The 20569-nt window shown below is 40.8% G+C and overlaps 1 protein-coding gene across 1 annotated transcript in view; it reads right to left on the reverse strand.

Annotated features, from left to right (window-relative positions):
- The window catches only part of ADAMTS12 (ADAM metallopeptidase with thrombospondin type 1 motif 12), a 148629-nt gene that overhangs the window by 38210 nt on the left and 89850 nt on the right, over window positions 1-20569 (reverse strand). The window contains exons 13-14 of the mRNA XM_033085057.2: window positions 11021-11154; window positions 4067-4187 (exon numbers count right to left, since the gene is read on the reverse strand). Coding sequence (XP_032940948.2) covers window positions 4067-4187; window positions 11021-11154 — 255 coding nt within the window. The remainder of the gene's footprint in view (window positions 1-4066; window positions 4188-11020; window positions 11155-20569) is intronic.

A 20569-nucleotide genomic window follows, 5' to 3' on the forward strand; every position in this document is an offset into this window, starting at 1 on the left:
TACAAGCTGGTGCACTGGGAGTGTGAGATGCATTTTGTGTTGGAACACAAAACTGGAACACAAGCAGACTGGAACATGAGTTCCCCAGTCCTCCTCACACCCTTCTGAGGTCATGAATTAAGTTCTGAGACTCACATCCTGTTCACCTTTTTTGTGAAATGAGCTTATCACCTTTGATTACTCACTCATGAGTGAGATGAACCACACTGGGCATGCTAAGCAATCTTCAGTACCAATTTCTTTACCTACCAGAACTATTTATGTGCTGTACAACAACCTGCAGCTGAAAATAAGTGTCCAAGAGTCTTTAGCATCTGAATCTTCTTTGCAGTTCTTTTGTAATAAATATTGGTTAAAATGTCACATGCTGCTTATGGTACAAAGCAGAATGTGTCTGCTTCAGGTCCTTCCTAATTATACTGATAGCATATAATTTTATATATGGACTTCCAGTCACTGATGTTTAAGAAAAAGCATTTTCTGAAGGTTAACTTTTGCAAGTCTCCTAGACTGATTAGACTCCTAGACTGTGAAAATTCGAATATTATTTTCTAAATTAATCAGTTTTTTCTAAGTGAATGAAGTAACAAAATCTGGAAGCTCACTGAATTATTTCTATTATTCAAGAAATCAGTAGTCTAGGTCTATTGTAAGTAACCAAGTCTAACGATTCTCCCAAATGTTCTATTCATTCGGTGAAGACATGTTATGAACAAAGTGTGTGATTATGTAACTGAAGGCTTGATTAGAAGGCGTACTTACAACCAGGACAAATTAACACAGCATGGAAAATCTTAATTATGTCAGATCCTGACAACTTGGCTTTGCAAAACTGGTGTCCTTTTACACTAGGGCTGGGTCAGGTGGGTTTTTTTCGCTTTAATGAGAATAACATTTCTAATTCAAAACACAAAGCATAAAACCTATAAAACAATTTTTGTTCTGTTGTAACACAAAAGTCTGTATATCCTTTCAAGATTTTGCATAGTTATTTTTGTCTGAATCAGCTGCTGCTGCTCATAAAACTTATTTTAAATGTATTGCAACTGTCTGGTAAGGGAAGTTACCATTTGTTCAATGTATCACACTGTCTTCTCCCTGGCCCTCCCCACGAGCTAAATTACTTCCTGATTTCCCAGAGCCTCTCACTGATTCCCAATTATCTGATTTTGAAAGGAAAGCTAATCAGCTGTAAACTTTTGAGTTTGTCACTCAACATAATAAATTTTTGTTTAAAAATTCTGTGGATGGTGTTAATGTAATTGTTCCTGGTTATGTGGTTTCATTTGGTAAGTATCTAGAGATCCAAGATTCAGTAACAGTCAAATTGTCAGCTGTCTTACCTACACACTGGGCTCATTAAATCCTGGAGCAACCACAGTGTACATGCCTCTGCACACCTGCAACCCTCAGATGCTATTAATCCTTTCCTTTTTAATTAAAATTAAATCTATATGCTCCCAAAACAGACATGAACAAATTCACGAAACCCTTACTGTACACACAGCTCTACAAGGACTGAAGAATTTGTTTCTCCTTTCCCATGTCTGTAAGAAAAGAGTACTTTTACTCAGGCCACTAGCAGAGCGTTGCAGATCAAAAGGCGACCAGATCCGACTGTTTCTCCTTATCACAACAGTTCACTTTCCTACTCTACAGCCTGTTGTATTTAAAATCCTTTTTTAAAAATACACATTCCTGAGGCACAACTTTTCTCTATGCCAAGCTCTAGACACTACCATGACTTCCTAGGCCTGACCTTCTTGCTTTTCCATGCCCAGCTCACACTGTGACCTTTCTGTCACAAAGTTCAGCAAAAGCAACTTAAATGATTTTCAAACAAACCCCGTGAAAACAAGTGGCTAATATTAGTGTCAACAGCTGAGACACTGTGTTCACATTAGATCTCCAATTTGTTTTCCACCTTGAAACTCCAACAGAAACCATTACAAAGATGATGCAGCCATGCCTGTGGTTCTGTTGGATGCTCCTGGATTGCTATTCACATTTTTCATCCATGACAAAAACAAAGACTTTTAAAGAAAATGCAAGTAATAACACAGATTTCAAAACTTTTCTTTTTGACCATGAGGCAGTAAAAAGATTTCTAAGAAGACTTTCTCTGGTAAAACTAACCACTCTACCCAGTCTTTCAGTGAAAGGTTCAACCTTCAGTGAAAGGCTCAATTATTAAAACTCCTCGATAGCATTTCATTAGTTAGACATGGCAACTGAGTCAACTCAGTCAGAGAACACACACACTGCTGCAGCACTAGACCAAGAAGGGCCCTGCTGGAGGGCAGGGTATGAACAAAGGTTTAAATCAGGTTTTGAAAAAAGATTTAAATCAGAATATATTAGCTTTGGCTTTGTATTCTTCTACGCCACAGAAAAACTTTTCAAATCTTTTTTTGCCAGTGACCGGCAGCATGCCTTGGTACAGTTTTGTTACCTATGCTGAACTGATGAGCCTGAAGTTTTTATGTTTACATAAACTGTTCAGCAGCCACTCTGCTATAAAATCTAACACTGACAACTCCGTCAGACATGAAAACAGATATCGTGAACAAAGCCCTTTTCCTTTTTCCAGTGTAACACCTGTGTACATCAGTGAAATCCACACGTCCTGAAGAGCCCATCAGCTTCTGCCTTGCCTCACATTTTTCCTTTTTTCGTCTGCAATGGAGTCCATGTATATAGAAGGGAGAGAATCCGCACATTTTTTACTGAATTTAAAGAAAGCATTGAAATAATTTAACTTAACACTCTGTATCCCGCAGCAGCATCTATCTGTGAGGCTGACTGAATCTTGCGGGAAAAAAAAACTAAGTAAATATAAAGCACAAAATGAATTTAAATAAAATAAATGGCACTTCTCCTTTCACAAGATACAGTACTGGATGTTTTATGTAAAATTGTTATTCAAAAATGAAGTTCACATCGTTAGCCTTCGAAAGCTCTCACACAGTCAAAGGCAGAGTGAATTTCAGATTTGCAGGAGCACAAGATTACAGGCTAAAGGATTACTATAGTATTGGAAGAGAGGTAGCTCCAGATTTTCCTTAGTAAGTCTCACATACATATGAAACCTGAATGGCTTCAGAATTGCAGACATCTTCACAGCTCACCTTTGGGACACAGAGAGAAAAGCAAACTCAAGTACAGAAAAATCCTCTCAAATATTAAAGAAGGTTTTACCCCAAACTTTGGAAAATCTGGTCAAACTAGCTCTAAATGAGTAGCACAAATCATGTGCAAGGCAGAACTATTGGATTTGAAAAATCCCACAAACCCAAAAGTCAACCAAAGGCACTGCAATTTCCCCCTCCTCACTGCAATGGTACCAGTTACTGATCTTGAGACTTCCCATTCTCTGCATCAGCCTCTTTCTGTAGCTGCAGACCTTACTCCAAGCATAACTCACCAGTGCTTTTTCTTCTCACCTCTCCCCCTCCTGTCCTGGTTTTCCACTGAAAGCTGCTCATTCTGGCTGTCTCTTCACCTCCAGCTCACTGCCATATTTGCTACTCAGTTTTAGTCCCACTCCTGCCTCCAGGCTCTCTAGCTCCCATTCATCCCACACAACTCAACTTGAAGCCTCTCACTGCTGTCAGTGAAGATAGGTTTAGTCCTCCAAGTGCTTATTCAGAACACTTCAGCCTGCAGGGAGTAATTCTTCTCCCCTATATGATGCTTCGAAATAAATCCCCAAGCCACTCACTCCAGCATTTGCTTGGTGCTTTTCACTTCACAGAGATTAGGACCAGATTTTTCAAGACAGCAAATTACATTCACTTCATAAATGCACTTGCTATTTTCAATTTTGTTGTTAACTGCATAACTTGCATAGGACCTCTTGGGTCTCTGACAAGTTTTGTAAGACAAGGTGTACTAAAAAGCACAGAGCATGCATTTTTTTTCTGGCAGAAGCATGATTCACTGTAACACTCATTTACAATTTCCCACGCAGACGATCACTCAGTTTTCAATGAGAAGCACTTTAATCATTTTTACGTAGAGAAATGACTTCACCAATGGAAGAATTTAAAGGAAGAACCCATATTACCAAATCCTTCACTCTGATTAAACACCTTCTTCACTGTACGACAAGCAGAGCCATCTCCCAGGCAAACTCCACACTGGTCTTCTGTTGCGTTGGAATTTATCTCATAATCACAGCCAACAGCCTAGAAGGAAAAACAGGGTCAGAATAAATTCAGCATCCACAATGAATTACTGAGAGCTCATCACTGCACATCTGAGAAGGGCAGTAAGATATATCCTGTATAGTGTATTACATCAAGGAGGAAAAAACCCCTAACAAATAACCATCACCATGTCACAAAACATACAGTAGTGATCAGCCACTTGAGACTCATTATCTGGGACTGGCCACTACATCTAGGATTTGTGTCTGCTTTCTTATGGCAGAGAGCCATCCACAGGTTCCTGGGAATACAATGCAGTAATAGAACCAAAATCTCTGCTGGATTTTGCGGCCCACAGAACCTCTACTACGGCCAACCCCCTGGCAAAGAGAAACTCTTCAGCAGGCATGAAGTTTTACAGCAATGACTCCAGCTCGCCAGCATAGGGGCATGGGTGAAGATAAAATGGATCAAGTGGGTCAAGTTCTAGTAAAGACCGATTTTCCAGTTTATGCTTGCTCCAGGGAGAAAAAATTGTTCATCCTGAGTCAGGAAAAACTTATTCCTTGCTGAACCAAAAAATTCTGTGTCCTGATGTCTTTAAATTCCAACAGAATTTTCATTTGGTTTCAGGATTTTTTTCTACTTCTCTTCAAAAACAAGCAAGATTGCAGAATGCAATGTAATGTCCAACACTTAGTGGTTGTTAACAGTATCTAAGATACCTGGAAGCCTGTGGTATATATGTACAGCCAGAGATCTGGTAGTATGTAAAGGTTTGTCTTGGTTTAAGATAGGAAAAACAGTATCATAAAGTCACTCCAAGACAGGTTTTCTCAGTAGATTTTTCTCAAAATAAGCTTTCAAGTGCTACACCTGCCAACTTGTCTAACATGCTCTTGATGTATGACAATCTGATGTATGAATCTCTTTTGATGTTGATCTTATTTTACCTGCAGTACATCAGCTACTGTACTTTTCTGCAAGCATCTGAAAATCCATCTATTAGACTAACCCAGGTATACAAGCTCCTGAATTCTCTAGTATTTTTCTATCATTTTCAGCTTAAGAAACACCTGAACATTTGTCTAAGTGCCAGTGATTTAACGAACAATTAGAGAAAAAAAAGGCCTCAAGCTACAGATGGTACCAAACTGCATCATTTTAAAGAAGATTAAAAAAAAATGCATCCATCACTTACTTCCAATTAATATCCAACACCTTTCACACCAGCTGAAAAGTCAAAAATTTCTGCAGTAGCCTTAGCTTTTCCCTCCTTTCAGTGAACTTTCAAAAAATGAAACATTTTGTACATAGACACATCCTGGCACCACGGACCACACTTATGAGCAGTACAGAAGGTTACAGAGATAAGAATATGTTAGCAAGGTGACTAACTTTTTGCCTCCAAGTATGTAGTTATTTGACCAAGGATGGATTTAATCAACTATTCAGAATACACAGACACCACTGCTACACAAACAGGATGTTTCTCTATCTTTCCAGGAGCTCAGATCTGTCTCTTCATCAGTTTAACACTTCCTAATAATTTAGAGAGGCTGTAGAGTTGCTGTTTTCTCAGTGTGATGCATTCCACAGTACACCTACTGCACTATTGGTACATCTGTTAATCACCTGCAGTGAAGTCATAGTTATCTGGAAATAATAAGACATTCTGGAGAGTCATGAAAGTTGAAGTTTATTTTCTATACTATGCACATATATATCGGAACAGAAAGGTGGGGAAAGTCTGATGATGGAACCCTTGTGCTTTGCTATTAGAAAATATGATTAATGACTGCTAGGAGCTTCTCATTTGAACTTGTCTTCAAATTGTATAATTTTTGCCAAATTATAATTTTCTAGTAGAAAATTCATGTTTTGGAGAATATTTCTGTCCATCTTTATTTACTATGCATTCTTGTTTGAAAGGCTGCACACAGAATTAATTTATGTAGTTCACACTGTTAATCAGAGAGTTTGAAATGAACATCGCTGAGCATATTTCCCTTCCAAGTACTGTGTGGTCTAAAAACCTCCAAAGGTTTAACTAATTAGTTCTGATTAGAACTGCTGCAGCTCTGGCTCTCACTGAGATGGCAGCCCCACAGTATCATCACTCCCCTGCCTTTGGGGTCCCATCAGTGCTTCTGCATGGGCTGCACTCCATCAGCTCGGGCACAGACACCTCCGATCTTTCCCACTTGACCATTTCCTTCAGCAACAGGTCTATGGCATCAAAATATGGCATCACTGTGATATGAAGGGAATCCCTTTGTCCCTTCCAATAATAACAGCAGTATTTCGTATTTCAGTGTTCTGATATTTGAAAGTTTGTATCTGATCAGACACGAGCTTTACCTATACAGGCAACATTCCTATACATTCTCAGGGTTTTGGAATACTCCAAAATGAGGCAAGGCAGACAATTTACTCTGCTACAGTAAATAAAGCCTCTGTTTTATTCCCCAGCCCTGGGGTGATGCTGGTGCTGCCATGACCTTCACATCTAACAGCAGGGTCTCATCCTACAAAGCCATTAAAAATCATCACAAAGCAATATTCTCATGTGTCAGAATAAACAGCATTCATTTATTCTAGATACATTTTCATGAACTTTAATTTCCAGACCATGTTTTCCTTTATCACTCCAGTGAATACCAGATTATTTTTGCCATCCATTAGAATAATTTCAAGATGCTTCATTCTTCTTTTTACTTGCTTTCCTCATTATTCTTATTCTTGTGGATGCACTTGCTGTATTTTCTAAAAATGCCTCAAACTTTCCAGAAGGTCAGTATGATCCATGAATGTGCACTTGCAGTCCACAACTAGATGATATTTAAGGTCAATTCCAATCTGAACCATTCTATGACTCTATGATGAATTTCAGACAAATAGCTGCTAAAGTGATTCTGGAGACTAATGTAGGTTATATAACAGGAAAGAATATCAGCAGCAATTAGGCTCCGATTTTTTTTACACACATATGTCCTTGTGCACCCTCTGCTCGTGAACCATGCTGTGTTACAGGAACCACCATGTTCCATGGCATGGGCAACACAACTTAGCATCCCTCCCTGCAGCCCTCTGCCATTGTCCCACTCCCCAAGAGCCTTTTTTAATGTCTCTGAGATCAGCTTTGTTTCTGGTCACAGCACACAGTGCAGAGGCAGATGTAATGACCTGAACTGCCCAGCTGAATTACAGGAAGGAGACACAATTTGTTTCCTGCTGTTCAATGACTAAAGGGAAAACAGCCAGAGATATTGCCCTTTTTCCATTTCCAGAGGGAGAGGCTTTTGTGTCAGATAGGCAGTGGGGGACAGATACAAAAAGCCCTTGCTGTCATTGAAGGGTATGGCCTGGATGTACTGCCTGAATATCCATTATGAGAATGCTACATTGAACTTTAGGGTCTTCCTTTTGTCTCCCCAACTAAGTCTTCAAATAAAGAAATCATGTTTACTTCATGTTGGCTATAACATTGCCTTGAATGGAGAGAAATGGGTCCTGATGTCAGTAATTTGTAATTTGTCCATATGGGTCCCAATTAAATATCCTTTTGGACTAGCAGCAGGAGGAGGAAGCTGAACCATTGCGAGAAGCAGTAAAGCTACTGCATAAAAATCCAAGCTACGTAGTCTGCTTTTCAGTGAGAGAAAAACATGGTTCTTTTCCCAGTACTACACAGTTGTGTAATTTTCCAGTACAATGTCAGTCTCTCAAAATCAATACTGAGAATTACCAAAGAGAGCAGGCCACAGATTTCCATGACTGAAGGTCACTTAGCCTATCAAAATTCTGTGGAGATGAATGGCTGCTAGAAACATTGGAGATGTCAGATCTTCCATCCTCAGTATCTGTACGCTCCAGTGCAAAGAACACGTAAGCCTTCACTTTTAGATGATGCGATGGCTTGTACTTAATCAAAAATCGCTGTTATGTATGTATCAGTGCTGAACAACAGTGCTCTGGTGGCAGTATCTTTACTCATTAACACTGGGGGAACAACTGACTCACCAAGTAACAACTTAGAGTGCAGTTGTGATGTATAATTTAAGTGCAGGAATATAGGCTATGTGCTTTAAAGATCTTCTAAATAAAAGGGGGAAAATGACAATTGAAAAATGAGAGCCAAAGAACACAGTTAAAAAACAAGCTAGTCACAGTACAGCTTGACAATTTGAGGTTAAGTTATTGACAGATCTTGTCAGAACTCCTGACAGAACTCCTCTTCTACATAAGGTCAACATTGAGAGAGGACCCAGCTATTTTATAGGCCAGGCCTTCAAATAAGTTAATGATTTTAGCTTGTCTTTGAATTGACAAGTTCTAAAGGAATACCATGCAAATAACACCTCACTGTAAGCCTTCCTTCAGCACTGCTGCATGGGTAGCACTTCTAAAAATTAGGAGATATTGGATACATTAAAAGAACCAAGTGAATCAGTGATCTATCTGTACTTACTTCTCACTTGAAGATGCATATGGTGGCTTTGTCACCAGCTAGAAAAGCATCCAGTGTATCTCAGGTAGCTAAAATGAAATACCTCAATCCACATTTAGCCATCGAAGCAGGACCAGTTTCTCTGATTGCTCTGAACAAATTTATGACAAACTGCAAAATCAGACTGAAATCAGATGAATTTTGAAGATGAAATTCTTTATTGGATCTATATGTCTTGTTTTGACATATCCAGTAGAAAAAACATGAAATCGTTTGATAAAAAAAGCTACTCTAGACACCAATCACATGTGAACAATTTAGACAGTTGATCTAACATCTTGCTAATTTAATTTTTTTCTCAATTTCAGACCAAAGTGAAGTGTTATTTTAGTACTCAGCACAAATGTGAAATGCTCTTGTGAAATACAGTTTTGAAAACAAGAACAGTGCTGTAACACTTGTGAATGTCTTTCCTATATTGTTAGCAACATGTTGCAATCAAACTACGAGAATGATGTACCAGACTAATTATGTTAAAACATATCCAGATTCATTCTCCATGACCTGTAGTGTATGTATTGTGTTTAGCTAGCTAGACTGAAATACTAGTAAATTAGATGATATATATGAAAGATGATACATATGAAAAAGCTTCTCCTCATGTGTTGTGCTGGGTGGTTATGTCAGACAAAGCATGCTGTCTTTCAAAACGGTGAGCTGTTTGGGATTTGGTCTCATGGTTATATCGTTCATTCTGTGATCCTGACTCCAACTGAATCTGGTTGCCAGGAATGTGAAGCAGTGGTCAACATGCGCAACACTGACAGCACCTTGGAGGGAATTTCTCAGAAATGCTTTGAGTCCACAGAACTGCTAATGCTGAAACGTATCTGGGCTCTACAAACTGCAATTAGGTTAGCTTCCCTTTCACCTCCGATCTCTCAATTTGGATTAACTGAGTCTTGCTATCCCTACAATAGGTATAAATCTGAACTGCCACAGGCAAGGCTTCAATACAGAAAGCACACGGAAACCAAAATTAATCCTAGTGATCCCAGTCCAGCTGGGTTGGAAATCAGAAATAGCGTTTCACAAGGACAGCCTTTCTGAATTTAGTAATTAGCCTCTTCTAAGTGAAGGTCAAAAGTACTGCTATGGTGTGCAACATCTACTGTACGTTTCAATATGCTAAAGTCATGATTCATTCTGGCATGAACTTTTCAAAGCCATCATAGCTGAAAGGCCCATTCTGGCTCTCAGCAAAGTTAAGCAGGATCTCTTCACTGTGAACTTGAGCAGGATCTTGGTAACTCCCTTTCATAAATGCAAGTTTTGCAAGGAAAGCTTAAAACATGTATTTTATTACTGCTCTCTGAAGCACCATCATTCTAATAAAATTGGAAGTTTAAAAAGAGGGTGTACCAATCATCTATTAAAAACATGAAGTTTCCATCACCAGAAGTCTTTAAGGAAAGAACGTAAAAACGTTAAAAAATGAACGTAATTTATAAAGGGATGAAACAGACAACTTCTTGAAGTCCCTTCTGGTTGGATTAAGTGGCTTGGGGCAAACAACTTACATACTGGATAAGCTAATGCAATTTCCACAAGTCCTGGTTTTGTTTCCAAAGATGCTGAAAGCCAGAAAGCTATCAGGTTTCAAGGGCCTACAGGACACAAACCCTCAATCTGAAGAAATAAACCACAGATGTAAATATATCCTCTGCAAGGAAGCTACTCAATTTGTTTATAGGAAATTGATTAAAAGCAATGCTAAGACCATGGAGGTTGCAGAATTTACAGAACACTCTTTCAAACGCCATGCAGACACACACATCATCCTGGAAATCTGCTATCCACACATACAATATCCAGAGACCATTATACTTATTCTTCAGTATTCTTCAGCTCAAAATTATTGAGCCACATACTCTGTGTTTGCCCATTACCTCACTGTACAGCATTATTCAATTCAACGTTGTAAACTAAAACAATTTTTACTGCCCTCAGTCTGATCCTATTAAAAGACAGCTCAGAACAGCTACATGTGTAAGGTTAAACTGAATTTTCATTAAAAAGCCCACTGATAGTGTGACACCAATTACAACCCTAAAACTACAATCCTTTATGAAAACTCAACATCAGAAACAGATTTTCTTTAACTGATGTTTTAAAATAATGGGGAAAACCCAGAGGATTAAAAAAACATTGAAAGTAATCAGCAGTCAGTCTAATAGACTCATTTAAAAGGGTGGAAATTACTTGTATGTCTACTTGGAAAACTTTTGCTGCAAACTTGCTATAAAAATATGATAAAATGGAGTACTTGGCCTTGATCCCACAAAAAAATATGGTTAAGCATTTCCCCATAACTTTTAAAAATTAAAGTTTAGAGAAAGAAACATGCAAACATACCCAATACCTTACACATGCCATTAATACAGACATCTCGGCTGTGCCTTCCTTCAAAGCAAGGAGTACCATCAGTGACTGCATCCAGCATCTTCTCTGAGAAATGGCCATCTACTGGGCGACAGTGGAGCTCACAGGGGTTTGCTGAAAGGAAATCAAGAGCACTCACTCAGACAATACATCAGTAAGACACTGAAGAGCAATGCACAGGGTCTTTGCTGAACTATTTGCTCACTTTCCCTGCCATTTGCCAGAACTAGCAGAATGAGAAGAATTGAGCAGAGCCAGGGTGACACAGGGCTGATAAACAGCACTTGTGGGAGGCAGCTGGGGGCTGGTGCCCTCACACAGCAGCCACTCACCTTGCTGAGTGAGGCTGTAAGGAGGCCATCAGCTGTGATGGAGAAAGGGATGGGAAACCTGCAAATCCAGCTATTATTATTGAAGCGGGGGATTGCCAAGGACACTGACAAAAAAGTTTTCCATCAACTGGTGACTGAGAAATTTCAGAGGTAATTTAAACTTTTCATCACTGCTGTCAGCCTCTCTCAGAGAGCAGTCAGCTGCTTACTTCTGATCTTCTGCGTCATTCGTCATTTTCATCTACCTGTTGGCACTTAATAAATAATTTCAAACATTCTTTTTTTCCCTGCTTGACAACTTATGAAATAGGGATAATATTGCAAGTCTGACAGACTCAGGCTATTTTCAGAGAGATGTCCCACAGAAGCAACAGGGAAAAGCTGCAGCAAGAGCAACAAGTAACCTCTGAAAAAAGATCAGGACCTTAATCTATTCCATCTATTCCATCTATTCCATAAGAAGAGCAAAACACCAACCTCCCTATCTCACAGACACTGGCCTTTGGGAACGGGAAATTGTGAAACTGAGACAACTGACAGAGACAAAGGACACAAGTCTGATAAATAAATAGTGTGCACAGAAGATGAATTAGAACTGAAATTAGGGTCAAAGCAAAGACAGATATAATCCCTGTCTTTGTAACACTCTGAAAACTCTCCACTGGAACCAGAACTATCTGACTGAATTAAAAATTGTCCACTATCATAGTAATGAAGGACATCAACAGAAGACTTGTCTTTAGGTTTTGGTCTATTCACTCTCACCCAGCTCTAAAGCAATTTGTTCATGCTCAGCAACCTGAAATGCTTTGCTGAGAAAAGCAGTGGGCCTTAAACCCACTACTTAGTAGTGACTTTAAGGCACCATTATTGAATCATTTTAAAATTCCCTCCCTTTGTGCTTCAGAGGTGCTGATGCTGAGTGAGTTTTATCCTGCGCCTGACAGAGTTGACCAGAAGCTGACCCCTTGTTCTCAGAGGGATGCAGGGTAACTATAAGCCTTCCACATCCTGGTTGATGAATTTATTTTTATCTTTTCCTCCTTTGTTGCCTTTATTTGTGTCATAGAAAGAACTGTGCTTAAAGAAATTTTTGGTAATGAGAGAGATGCAAACTTCTGATAATGTAAATAAACTAATTAATTTCCAACAAAAGGATTTATCTTTTTGAAGGAGGAAAATTTGCTCTCATTACTCTGGTTTGTACAGCAGCAACATACACACAACGCCACACAGTGCACAAAGGTGATTACAGCTCCTCCCCTCAAAGCTCTTGCAGCATAAGAACTGAATCCTCCACAGCCTGAGCTTTGATGCTGTGAATCTCATTCATGTAAAGAGAAATACTGCAGAACTGGGAACAGAAACAAATTTTAAAAAAACCCAAAAAATACAGTAAAGGAAATTCAAAACCTTAAGGAGGAATTTTTCCCCCCTCTTGTCAGCAGAGCTAAAATGACATCTTAGGTCTGTCACCAATGTTGTGTTTCTGGCTTCTCAGACAAAAATACCTTTGCAAAGTGCAACAGTGATGGACCATGGTTATCCAGCTGGTGAAATTCGAGCTGATGTGAACTCTGTTCAAGAATGTCAGTGGAGATACAGCTAAAAAAGATTTTCAGGAAAGAACATAAAGTCTGTAATCCTCACCAACCCTCAGCCACTCTGTGAAAGCTACCAGCCGTAAGACCCATCAGTTGTTTGGTAAGAGCTGTCATGGTAAGTGATACAAGTGATTTTACTTCTGTCAGCAGAATTCCTTTTCTGGCCATGTGATTAAATTGGTTACTTTAGTGCTCTAAATTTTGCTTCACCTTGTCTACTTTCTCAATGTACCATTTTTCTACACAAAGCACAGTAAGTTTATGACAAGGAGAATCCCACAATTCCAGGTACTCTCTTACCTGCTCAGAACTGCCCTGATAGACACAGGTTTTACAGAAAGATATTTCAGCTTTTGCATTGTTTCTAATGAAACATGTAGAACAGAAGTTTGATATCTGTAGCTCCTCCTAGTTGTGTGTTGACAAAGCAAGCAATTTCATTTCAGAAATCACCGAACAAGAAGAAGCAGAAAGTGCTGACATAGTCCTGGCATAACTATGATGCTGTAACTCTGTAACTCAGAATCAGGTTATAAAGAAAAATAACTCCCTAAGTCCAAATAAAAAGTTTTTTTAAAAAACTAAAAACTAAAAAACCCCATAAACCTTCACACTTGAAAATGCTTTCTGTGTAGGAAAGTTTTCCTGTTTTTCCTGATTGTATTAACTGATCTAAAAGTGGACCCACTCACAAATTTTTACTGTTTTTCTATCTGTATGTTTTTTATGGAGCCGCCCTGGAAATTATACGGTATTTATTTCTCCATCCAAAATCCAGCTCTATCTGATATTTATTTGATTTTTCATCTGCAGAAAGGCTGGTTAGGTCACCACGGAGGAAGTTATACTAGCACTGTATTTGGCACTATCTAAAATTATTTATTTATCTATGTATCTATCATTATTATTTATTATGGTTGAGTTCAGGGACTGTGGATCTCTTTCTCTAGAACTGTAAATAAACAGGATCAGAATCAGCCAATGATCTCCAAAAGTCTAATACTTTAATCACAGAACAGATACCAAACTCACACACAGGGTAAAATATATGTTTCCTGAAGTGATGAAAGACTTGCATTGAGTTCAGCCTTTTTTCTTATTTCAGACCTAAAAATCTAAAAAGACAGCTCAGATGAATAGGAACACTTGGGTTGCTCAGAAGGAGCTCATTAAAGCAGCTGGTTCCGTTTCAGTTTCTTCAACAAATTTATTTACATCATTATGAGATTTTAACAGAAAGGTTGTCATCTTTGTAACTTTTAGGCCAAAATATACATAAATTCCTGCAATCCAGCATATGCATGAAATACTAGATCCAGTCTGTGAGCCCTCAGTAATGACCATGTATCTCCACCAGCTCAGGTGCTGAACACATGCTAAAGACTCCTTAAATATCCCACTGAGTAGCTGGCATTCAACTCACTCCTTGTTTTCCTTTCTAGAGCAAAACCTGCTTTTCTCGATCCATGTTTTTCAAATCACAGAATCATAGACTTTTGGACTTTTGGACTGGAAGAAATCTTAAGGATCATCCAACCCTGTGCCATGGGCAGCGACATCTTCCATTAGAGCACAGTACGCAAAGCCCTTTCCAACCTGGTCCGGAAAACTTGGGATGCTGTGTGATGGGGCACCCACAGCTTCTCTGGGCAACTTGAACCAGCTCCTCACCACCCTCAGAGTAAAGATTTTCTTCCTTATTTCTAATCTAAACCTGCCCTCTGTCAGTTTAAATCCATTCCCTATGTCCTATCTCTACCAGCCCTTGTAAAAAGTCTCTCTCAGTGACTTTCTGACTTCCATGTTGCTCTTGTGTAAACCTTCTTTGGCCTGGCTGCATCCTTCTGCCAGTGTCTTTCTCCTAGCTGGACATCAGATTATAGCTGAAGTGCCACCAACACTCAGCAGCCAAGAAAAATTTCAACCTTTTTTTTCATGTGGTCTCCACATCTTACACCGGCTGATGATTTGACCAGAGACATGATCAATCTCCTAATATATAGAAGAAACACAGATGTAGTGGAATCCCAAGCCACAGAGCTCCCTTAAGGGCCCAGTGACTTATCTGTAATCAGAATGGGACTGCAGAAGCAAATCAGCAAAGCTGAGTAAAAATCCTGAAATTTGGGCATATTTTTCCCCTCTGTATATTATTTAAAAGTTCAGATTCACCAAGTGTAAACAGAAAAACATGAAGATAAGTAGAAAGGAATATATTTCCTTACCAATTTAAATTTGTTTACCTCACAGCTGATTCCCATGAGTTCACATGCAGGGGGGATCAGCTGAACCTGACTAAGAAGGATGTGATTAACGTGTCTGTCAGAAGAAGATAAGGCTTCAATATCTTTCTCAACTTCACAAAGAAGAAAAGAGGTGGGCCTCCTCTCTTCAACCCCTCATCTCTGTGAGAACTCAGGATTGGCTGAGGAAATCCCAAACAAAGAAAATTAGAAAAGACAATTATCAAACAAACAAAATGGGGGAAGAAAGCTGAGGTGAAGCTACTTATCACTTTAACCAAGCCTGGAGCTCCAAAATGAAGTTTAATTTTGAAACAGGGGCAAGCAGAAACATGATTTCATCCTGGTAGTTCAGCCCCTGTGACTGTATCAGAACATATCTTGATACACAAAAATATTTTGGAAGACATATGAAATTTAAAATGCAACCCCTATCTGACTGTACACTGTATGATCCTGGCACTGATACAGAAAATAAAGGTAATTATAATCATATGATTTAATGTAGGACCTATAGATGGAAGTTAAGCCCTGAGAAGCTATCAGACACATATAAATGGAATTTGTCAAATGGTATGAAATAAATAAACATAGGGTCAGTCTGATAGAAAGAGAAGTGGATACATACTGAAGTCTGACCAAAGTGTCAAAATAGGGGCCTGGGTCATGAGAAAAATTCAGAAAATATCCTGCTCAGTCTTCTGGATAGTTTATCACCCTTGAACTTGGAGGTCTCCATAATTTTAAGATTCCCAGGGGTACTCTGATGCTCCAGCTGGAGGTCTCCATAATTTTAAGTTTCCCAGGGGTACTCTGATGCTCCAGCTGGAGCACGTGGGTTTCTGAGGTCTACAGTAATTCCATAACAGGACTATATAAGCTCTTCAACAGGCATAAAGTCATTTGAACCAGAAAATTCTCAACTGAAACCTCTGACAAAGGTAGGCTAGGAAACAACAAGCTGTGAGACAGCTTGTTAAAACTGGTAGCTTTATTAAATCACAAGCTATTCAAAAATGTCTTTTTTCTCTTGTGAAGTTGCAATTTACACAACATTAAAGACTCTTTAGTTATGTGACATTTGCTATAACTGCTTTATGCAATCTCTGAAATTAAAGCCAGGACAGAGAATTGTGACCATCCAGAAAATCTACTGTTTTTTCCAGTGGGATGAAGGAACAGAGAATGTCTAAAATGTCACAGAGCGTCTGGCTCAGGAATCCACGTCCTCAGCTAGACACTTCCACATAAAAACTGTATGTGTACTCAGGGCTTGGGAAACCTTCATTATGTTTTCTTTCCCCTTTGTATCCCAAGTGCAGCATGAGAGGATCCAAAATGCCTGATACTGAAGAGCTGTATTGGGTTTGCGTGGCCAGGCTTTGGTAGCACGGGGATTACAAGGTTAGCTCTGTGAGAAGCTGCCAGAAGCTTCTCCTGTGACTGACAGAGCCCACATCAGACAGATCCAAGAAGGAACTGCTGCCAGCAAAGACCAAACCATCAGTGACAGAGGCAGCAATTCTGGGATAATGTATTTAAGAAAGGGAAAAAAACCTGCACACCCACAGAAGGAAGAGAGGAGTGAGAATGTGTGAGAGGAGCAGCTCTGCAGACAGCAGGTCAGTGCAGGAGCAGGGGCAGGAGCTGCTCCAGCTGCCAGAGCAGAGATTCCCCTGCAGCCCCTGGTGCAGCCCCTGGTGAGGAGCTGTGCCCCCACAGCCCAGGGAGGTCTGGGGGAGCAGAGATCACCTGCAGCCCCTGGAGGAGCCCACAGCAGAGCAGGTGGGTGCCTGAAGGAGGCTGTGAGCCCATGGGGAGCCCTCCTGGCAGGACCCACAGACCAGTGATTCATGCTGGAGCAGATCAGGAAGAATTGCAGGGAAGGACTTATGTTGGAGAGGTTCAAGGAATACTGTCTCCCATGACTACTCTAATTTAATTTCTAATAAATCGAACACCTTTCCCCAGGTCCAGTCTGTCTTGCCCATGACTGTAATCAGCGAGTGATCTCTTCCTGCCCTTATCTTGACTCACAAGCCTTTTGTTACATTCTCTCTCCCCTGTCCAGCTGAGCAACGGAGTAACAGCATGGCTTTGGTGGATGCCTGGTGTCCAGGCAGGATTAACCCACTACAAATATTAAAGCCTTCTGGGCAGCAAGACAACATAGTAACAGAATACTGTGAAAAATCCTTGAAACTGGGCTGCACAAGTTAAGACAGTAAGGGAACTGACAAAGGCTGGTGTACATATGGAGGACATTGTGAGTAAGTCTCCAGAGACCTGAAACATCAGTTCATTTTTGTGGGGGGTTTACAAAAGGTTGTTGTTTTTTGTTTAAATTCTTGGTTTGTTTGGACAAACACATTCAAGGAAGGCTCAGACTGTTGCGTCTCTCAGAGACAGCACTGTTTCAAGACCTACTTTGCAGTTATTTCGCCCAGGACATCTTTAACCACTGATAGAAGGTGAAAGAATATTTGAAACTGAAATGGGAGGAAAACTCTCAGATGTATTTCGGGTAATGGTGGCTGGACAAAACTGGAAGCAGTGTGCCCATGAGAGCCACCCACCCTCAGTCATACAATGATGTCAGATGAAGAATCAGCACAAGATTTGGCCAGTTCCCTGCTTATTTGAGTGCTACCAGGAGAACCTGTCTACCTGAGGAAGCCAATTTTACTTTAAGTTAGCAGCAAGAAAACACTTTTAATGTCATAGTGGAGTGTAAGAATGAAAGTGAAAACATTAAGGGCTTCCAAGGTACAGGGAAGAAATGGAAATCTATGCTGAAATTCTGGCTGCTGAGAAAATGAGTGAAAACATTCAAAAAGTTTTCAAGCCACAGAAAAAAAATAGCTCCTTGATATTTGAAGGACTTTGCAAATTATTTTCCAGACTAAATATATCAGGCTCAGCAGCACAATGTTTTAAATAGAACTGGTTTGTCTGTACAGTTCTGACCCGTTCTATTTGAAATACAGCGTGGACAGAACACAGCTCTGCCTTCCAGAGTGCAGTCAGCGTGACTCACGATTCTCAAGGCCCTTTTAAAACAGACCTTCTGTAACAATGCACATGAAGATCCACCTGTTCTGTTGTAGTGTCACAGACAGAACATGAACAGAACGAACAAACGTACTCTGCAGTAGTACACCCGGAGGAACAGAGGTCTGGAATCTTCATTCCAATTGGAAGATGACTGTAGAAAATGTTTTATGAGTTTGGTTTTGGCCTAAACGTTAGGCTGTTAGCATTTGTCATGCTTTACTGGGATTTCTTCCAAAAACATCTCTATCAACCATATTTTTTTTCATCAGAAATTTTACTGGAAGTCTGCCAGCTCTAGGTTCATCTTCAATGCTGCATTTGTTAGATTAAATGAAAACAGTAGCTGAAATTTAGGAGACCAATTCAGAACTGCTGTAAAAGCAATTAAGATGCTGAAAAATAAATACAGTAATTTCACGACTATAAGGCGCACCCTTTTGACTAAAATTTTCCCCCAAACCCGGAAGTGTGCCTTATAGTCCAGTGCGCCTTATTTGATGGACAAAGTTCAGAAATTTGCCTACCCGGAAGTGAGAGCTGCAAGCTGCGGGGGGAGCCGGCAGGGACATGGTTGCCAGGTGGAGGCGGGGCGGAGCGGCGGCGGGCATGCCCCGGCCCCGTGGAAGCAGGACGGCCCCTCCAGAGGCATGCCCCAGCCCCGTGGAGGCGGCACAGAGGGGTGGCGGGCATGCCCCGGCCCCAGAGAGGTGGCAGGGAGCAGCGGCGGGCATGCCCTGACCCCACCAGGTACAGGAGGGCCTGGCAGCCCGAGGCACCACTCCTGCTGGGTACAGGCGGGCCTGGGGGCCCATGGCTGCTGGGTTGAGGCGGGGCCTCGTCCAGCAACCGCACGGGGGGAGCTGGGGGTGGAACCTCGCTGCAAATAAAAAGTGCACCCTATAGTCCGGTGCGCCTTATCTGATCTACAAAGTTGCGAATCTTGCCGACTCCCTGGGGGTGCACCTTATAGTCCAGTGCACCTTATGGTCGTGAAATTACTGTACTACTGGCAAATGAAACTGGAAGCTTAGTCCCGATCTTCCCTACCCTGTCTTAATTTTTCATTAAAAAACACATTGTTAACAAGTTTGTTGCTGCTATGGAACTGTGGAGAGTGTCTGATCCACCTGAAGACTGTGCTGGCATTCAATGGGATCTTGATAGCGGGGAGAGTTGGGCAGGTAGAAACTTTATGGGGTTAAAAAAAGGCAGGTGTAGAATCCTGCACCTGGGGAGGAATAACCCCAAGCACAGACTGGGGTCTGACCTGCTGGAGAGCAGCTCTGCTGAGAAGAACCTGGGAGTTTTGGTGGGTGACAGGTTGCCCATGACAGCCAGGAGGGCCAGTGGGCTCCCGGGGAGCATTGAAGAGTTCAGCGATTCTGCATTCCCAGTACAGGAAAAGCAAGGAGCTACTGGAGAGGGTCCAGCAGAGGCCACAAAGATGATTAAAGGACTGGAGCATCTCTGTTGTGAGGACAGACTGTGGGGGCTAGCCTGTTCAGTCTGGAGAAGAGCAGACTGAGAATGGGGCTCACCAATACACATAAATATATCAGTCAGTGCCAAGGGGATGGTGCCAGACTCCTTTCAGTGGTGCCAAGCAACAGGACAAGGAGCAACAGCCATAAACTAAAGCACAGGAAATGCTACCTCAATACATGGAAGAACTTTTGTACATAGAGGGTGGCAGAGTACTGGAACAGCTCCCCAAGGAGTTGGTAGAGTTTTCCTCTCTGGAGACATTCAAACCCACCTCAATGTGTTCCTGTGTCACCTGCTCAAGCTGACTCTGCCTTGGCCAGGGGGGTTGGACTGGATGATCTCCAGAGATTCCTTCCAACCCTAACAATTTTGTGATTCTATTGGTTAATCTACACCTTATATTTATGCACAACCCAAGAATCAAACTGCATAGTAATAATGACTGCCCTTTTATAATAACTACCTGTTCCAAAGGAAGTTATATAGCAGAGTCATGGACTCTGCTTCTGCAGTACACGGCAGTATGACAGTGAACCAATTCAGACGTTCTTCACTGTAATACCAATTACACCTACCATGCAGACCTGAATTTGGAAATAGTAGAGTCACATTTGTACAGTGGAAGAGCTTTGCTTGCTGCGTGTAGTGATGCCTGCAGGCCCAAAGATGCAGTTCTACACTACTCTGCTATTCTTTTTTTTGCCGTTGACATTGGAGAAGATGGTTTACATCTATGCTAAACAAGCAGTACAGACATAATTTCAACAGCTTTTCTTAGGCATTATCTTTCCAGGAACTGAGCTAGTTACAA

The sequence above is a fragment of the Catharus ustulatus genome, chromosome Z (genome assembly GCF_009819885.2).
Source record: "Catharus ustulatus isolate bCatUst1 chromosome Z, bCatUst1.pri.v2, whole genome shotgun sequence".
NCBI lineage: Eukaryota > Metazoa > Chordata > Aves > Passeriformes > Turdidae > Catharus > Catharus ustulatus.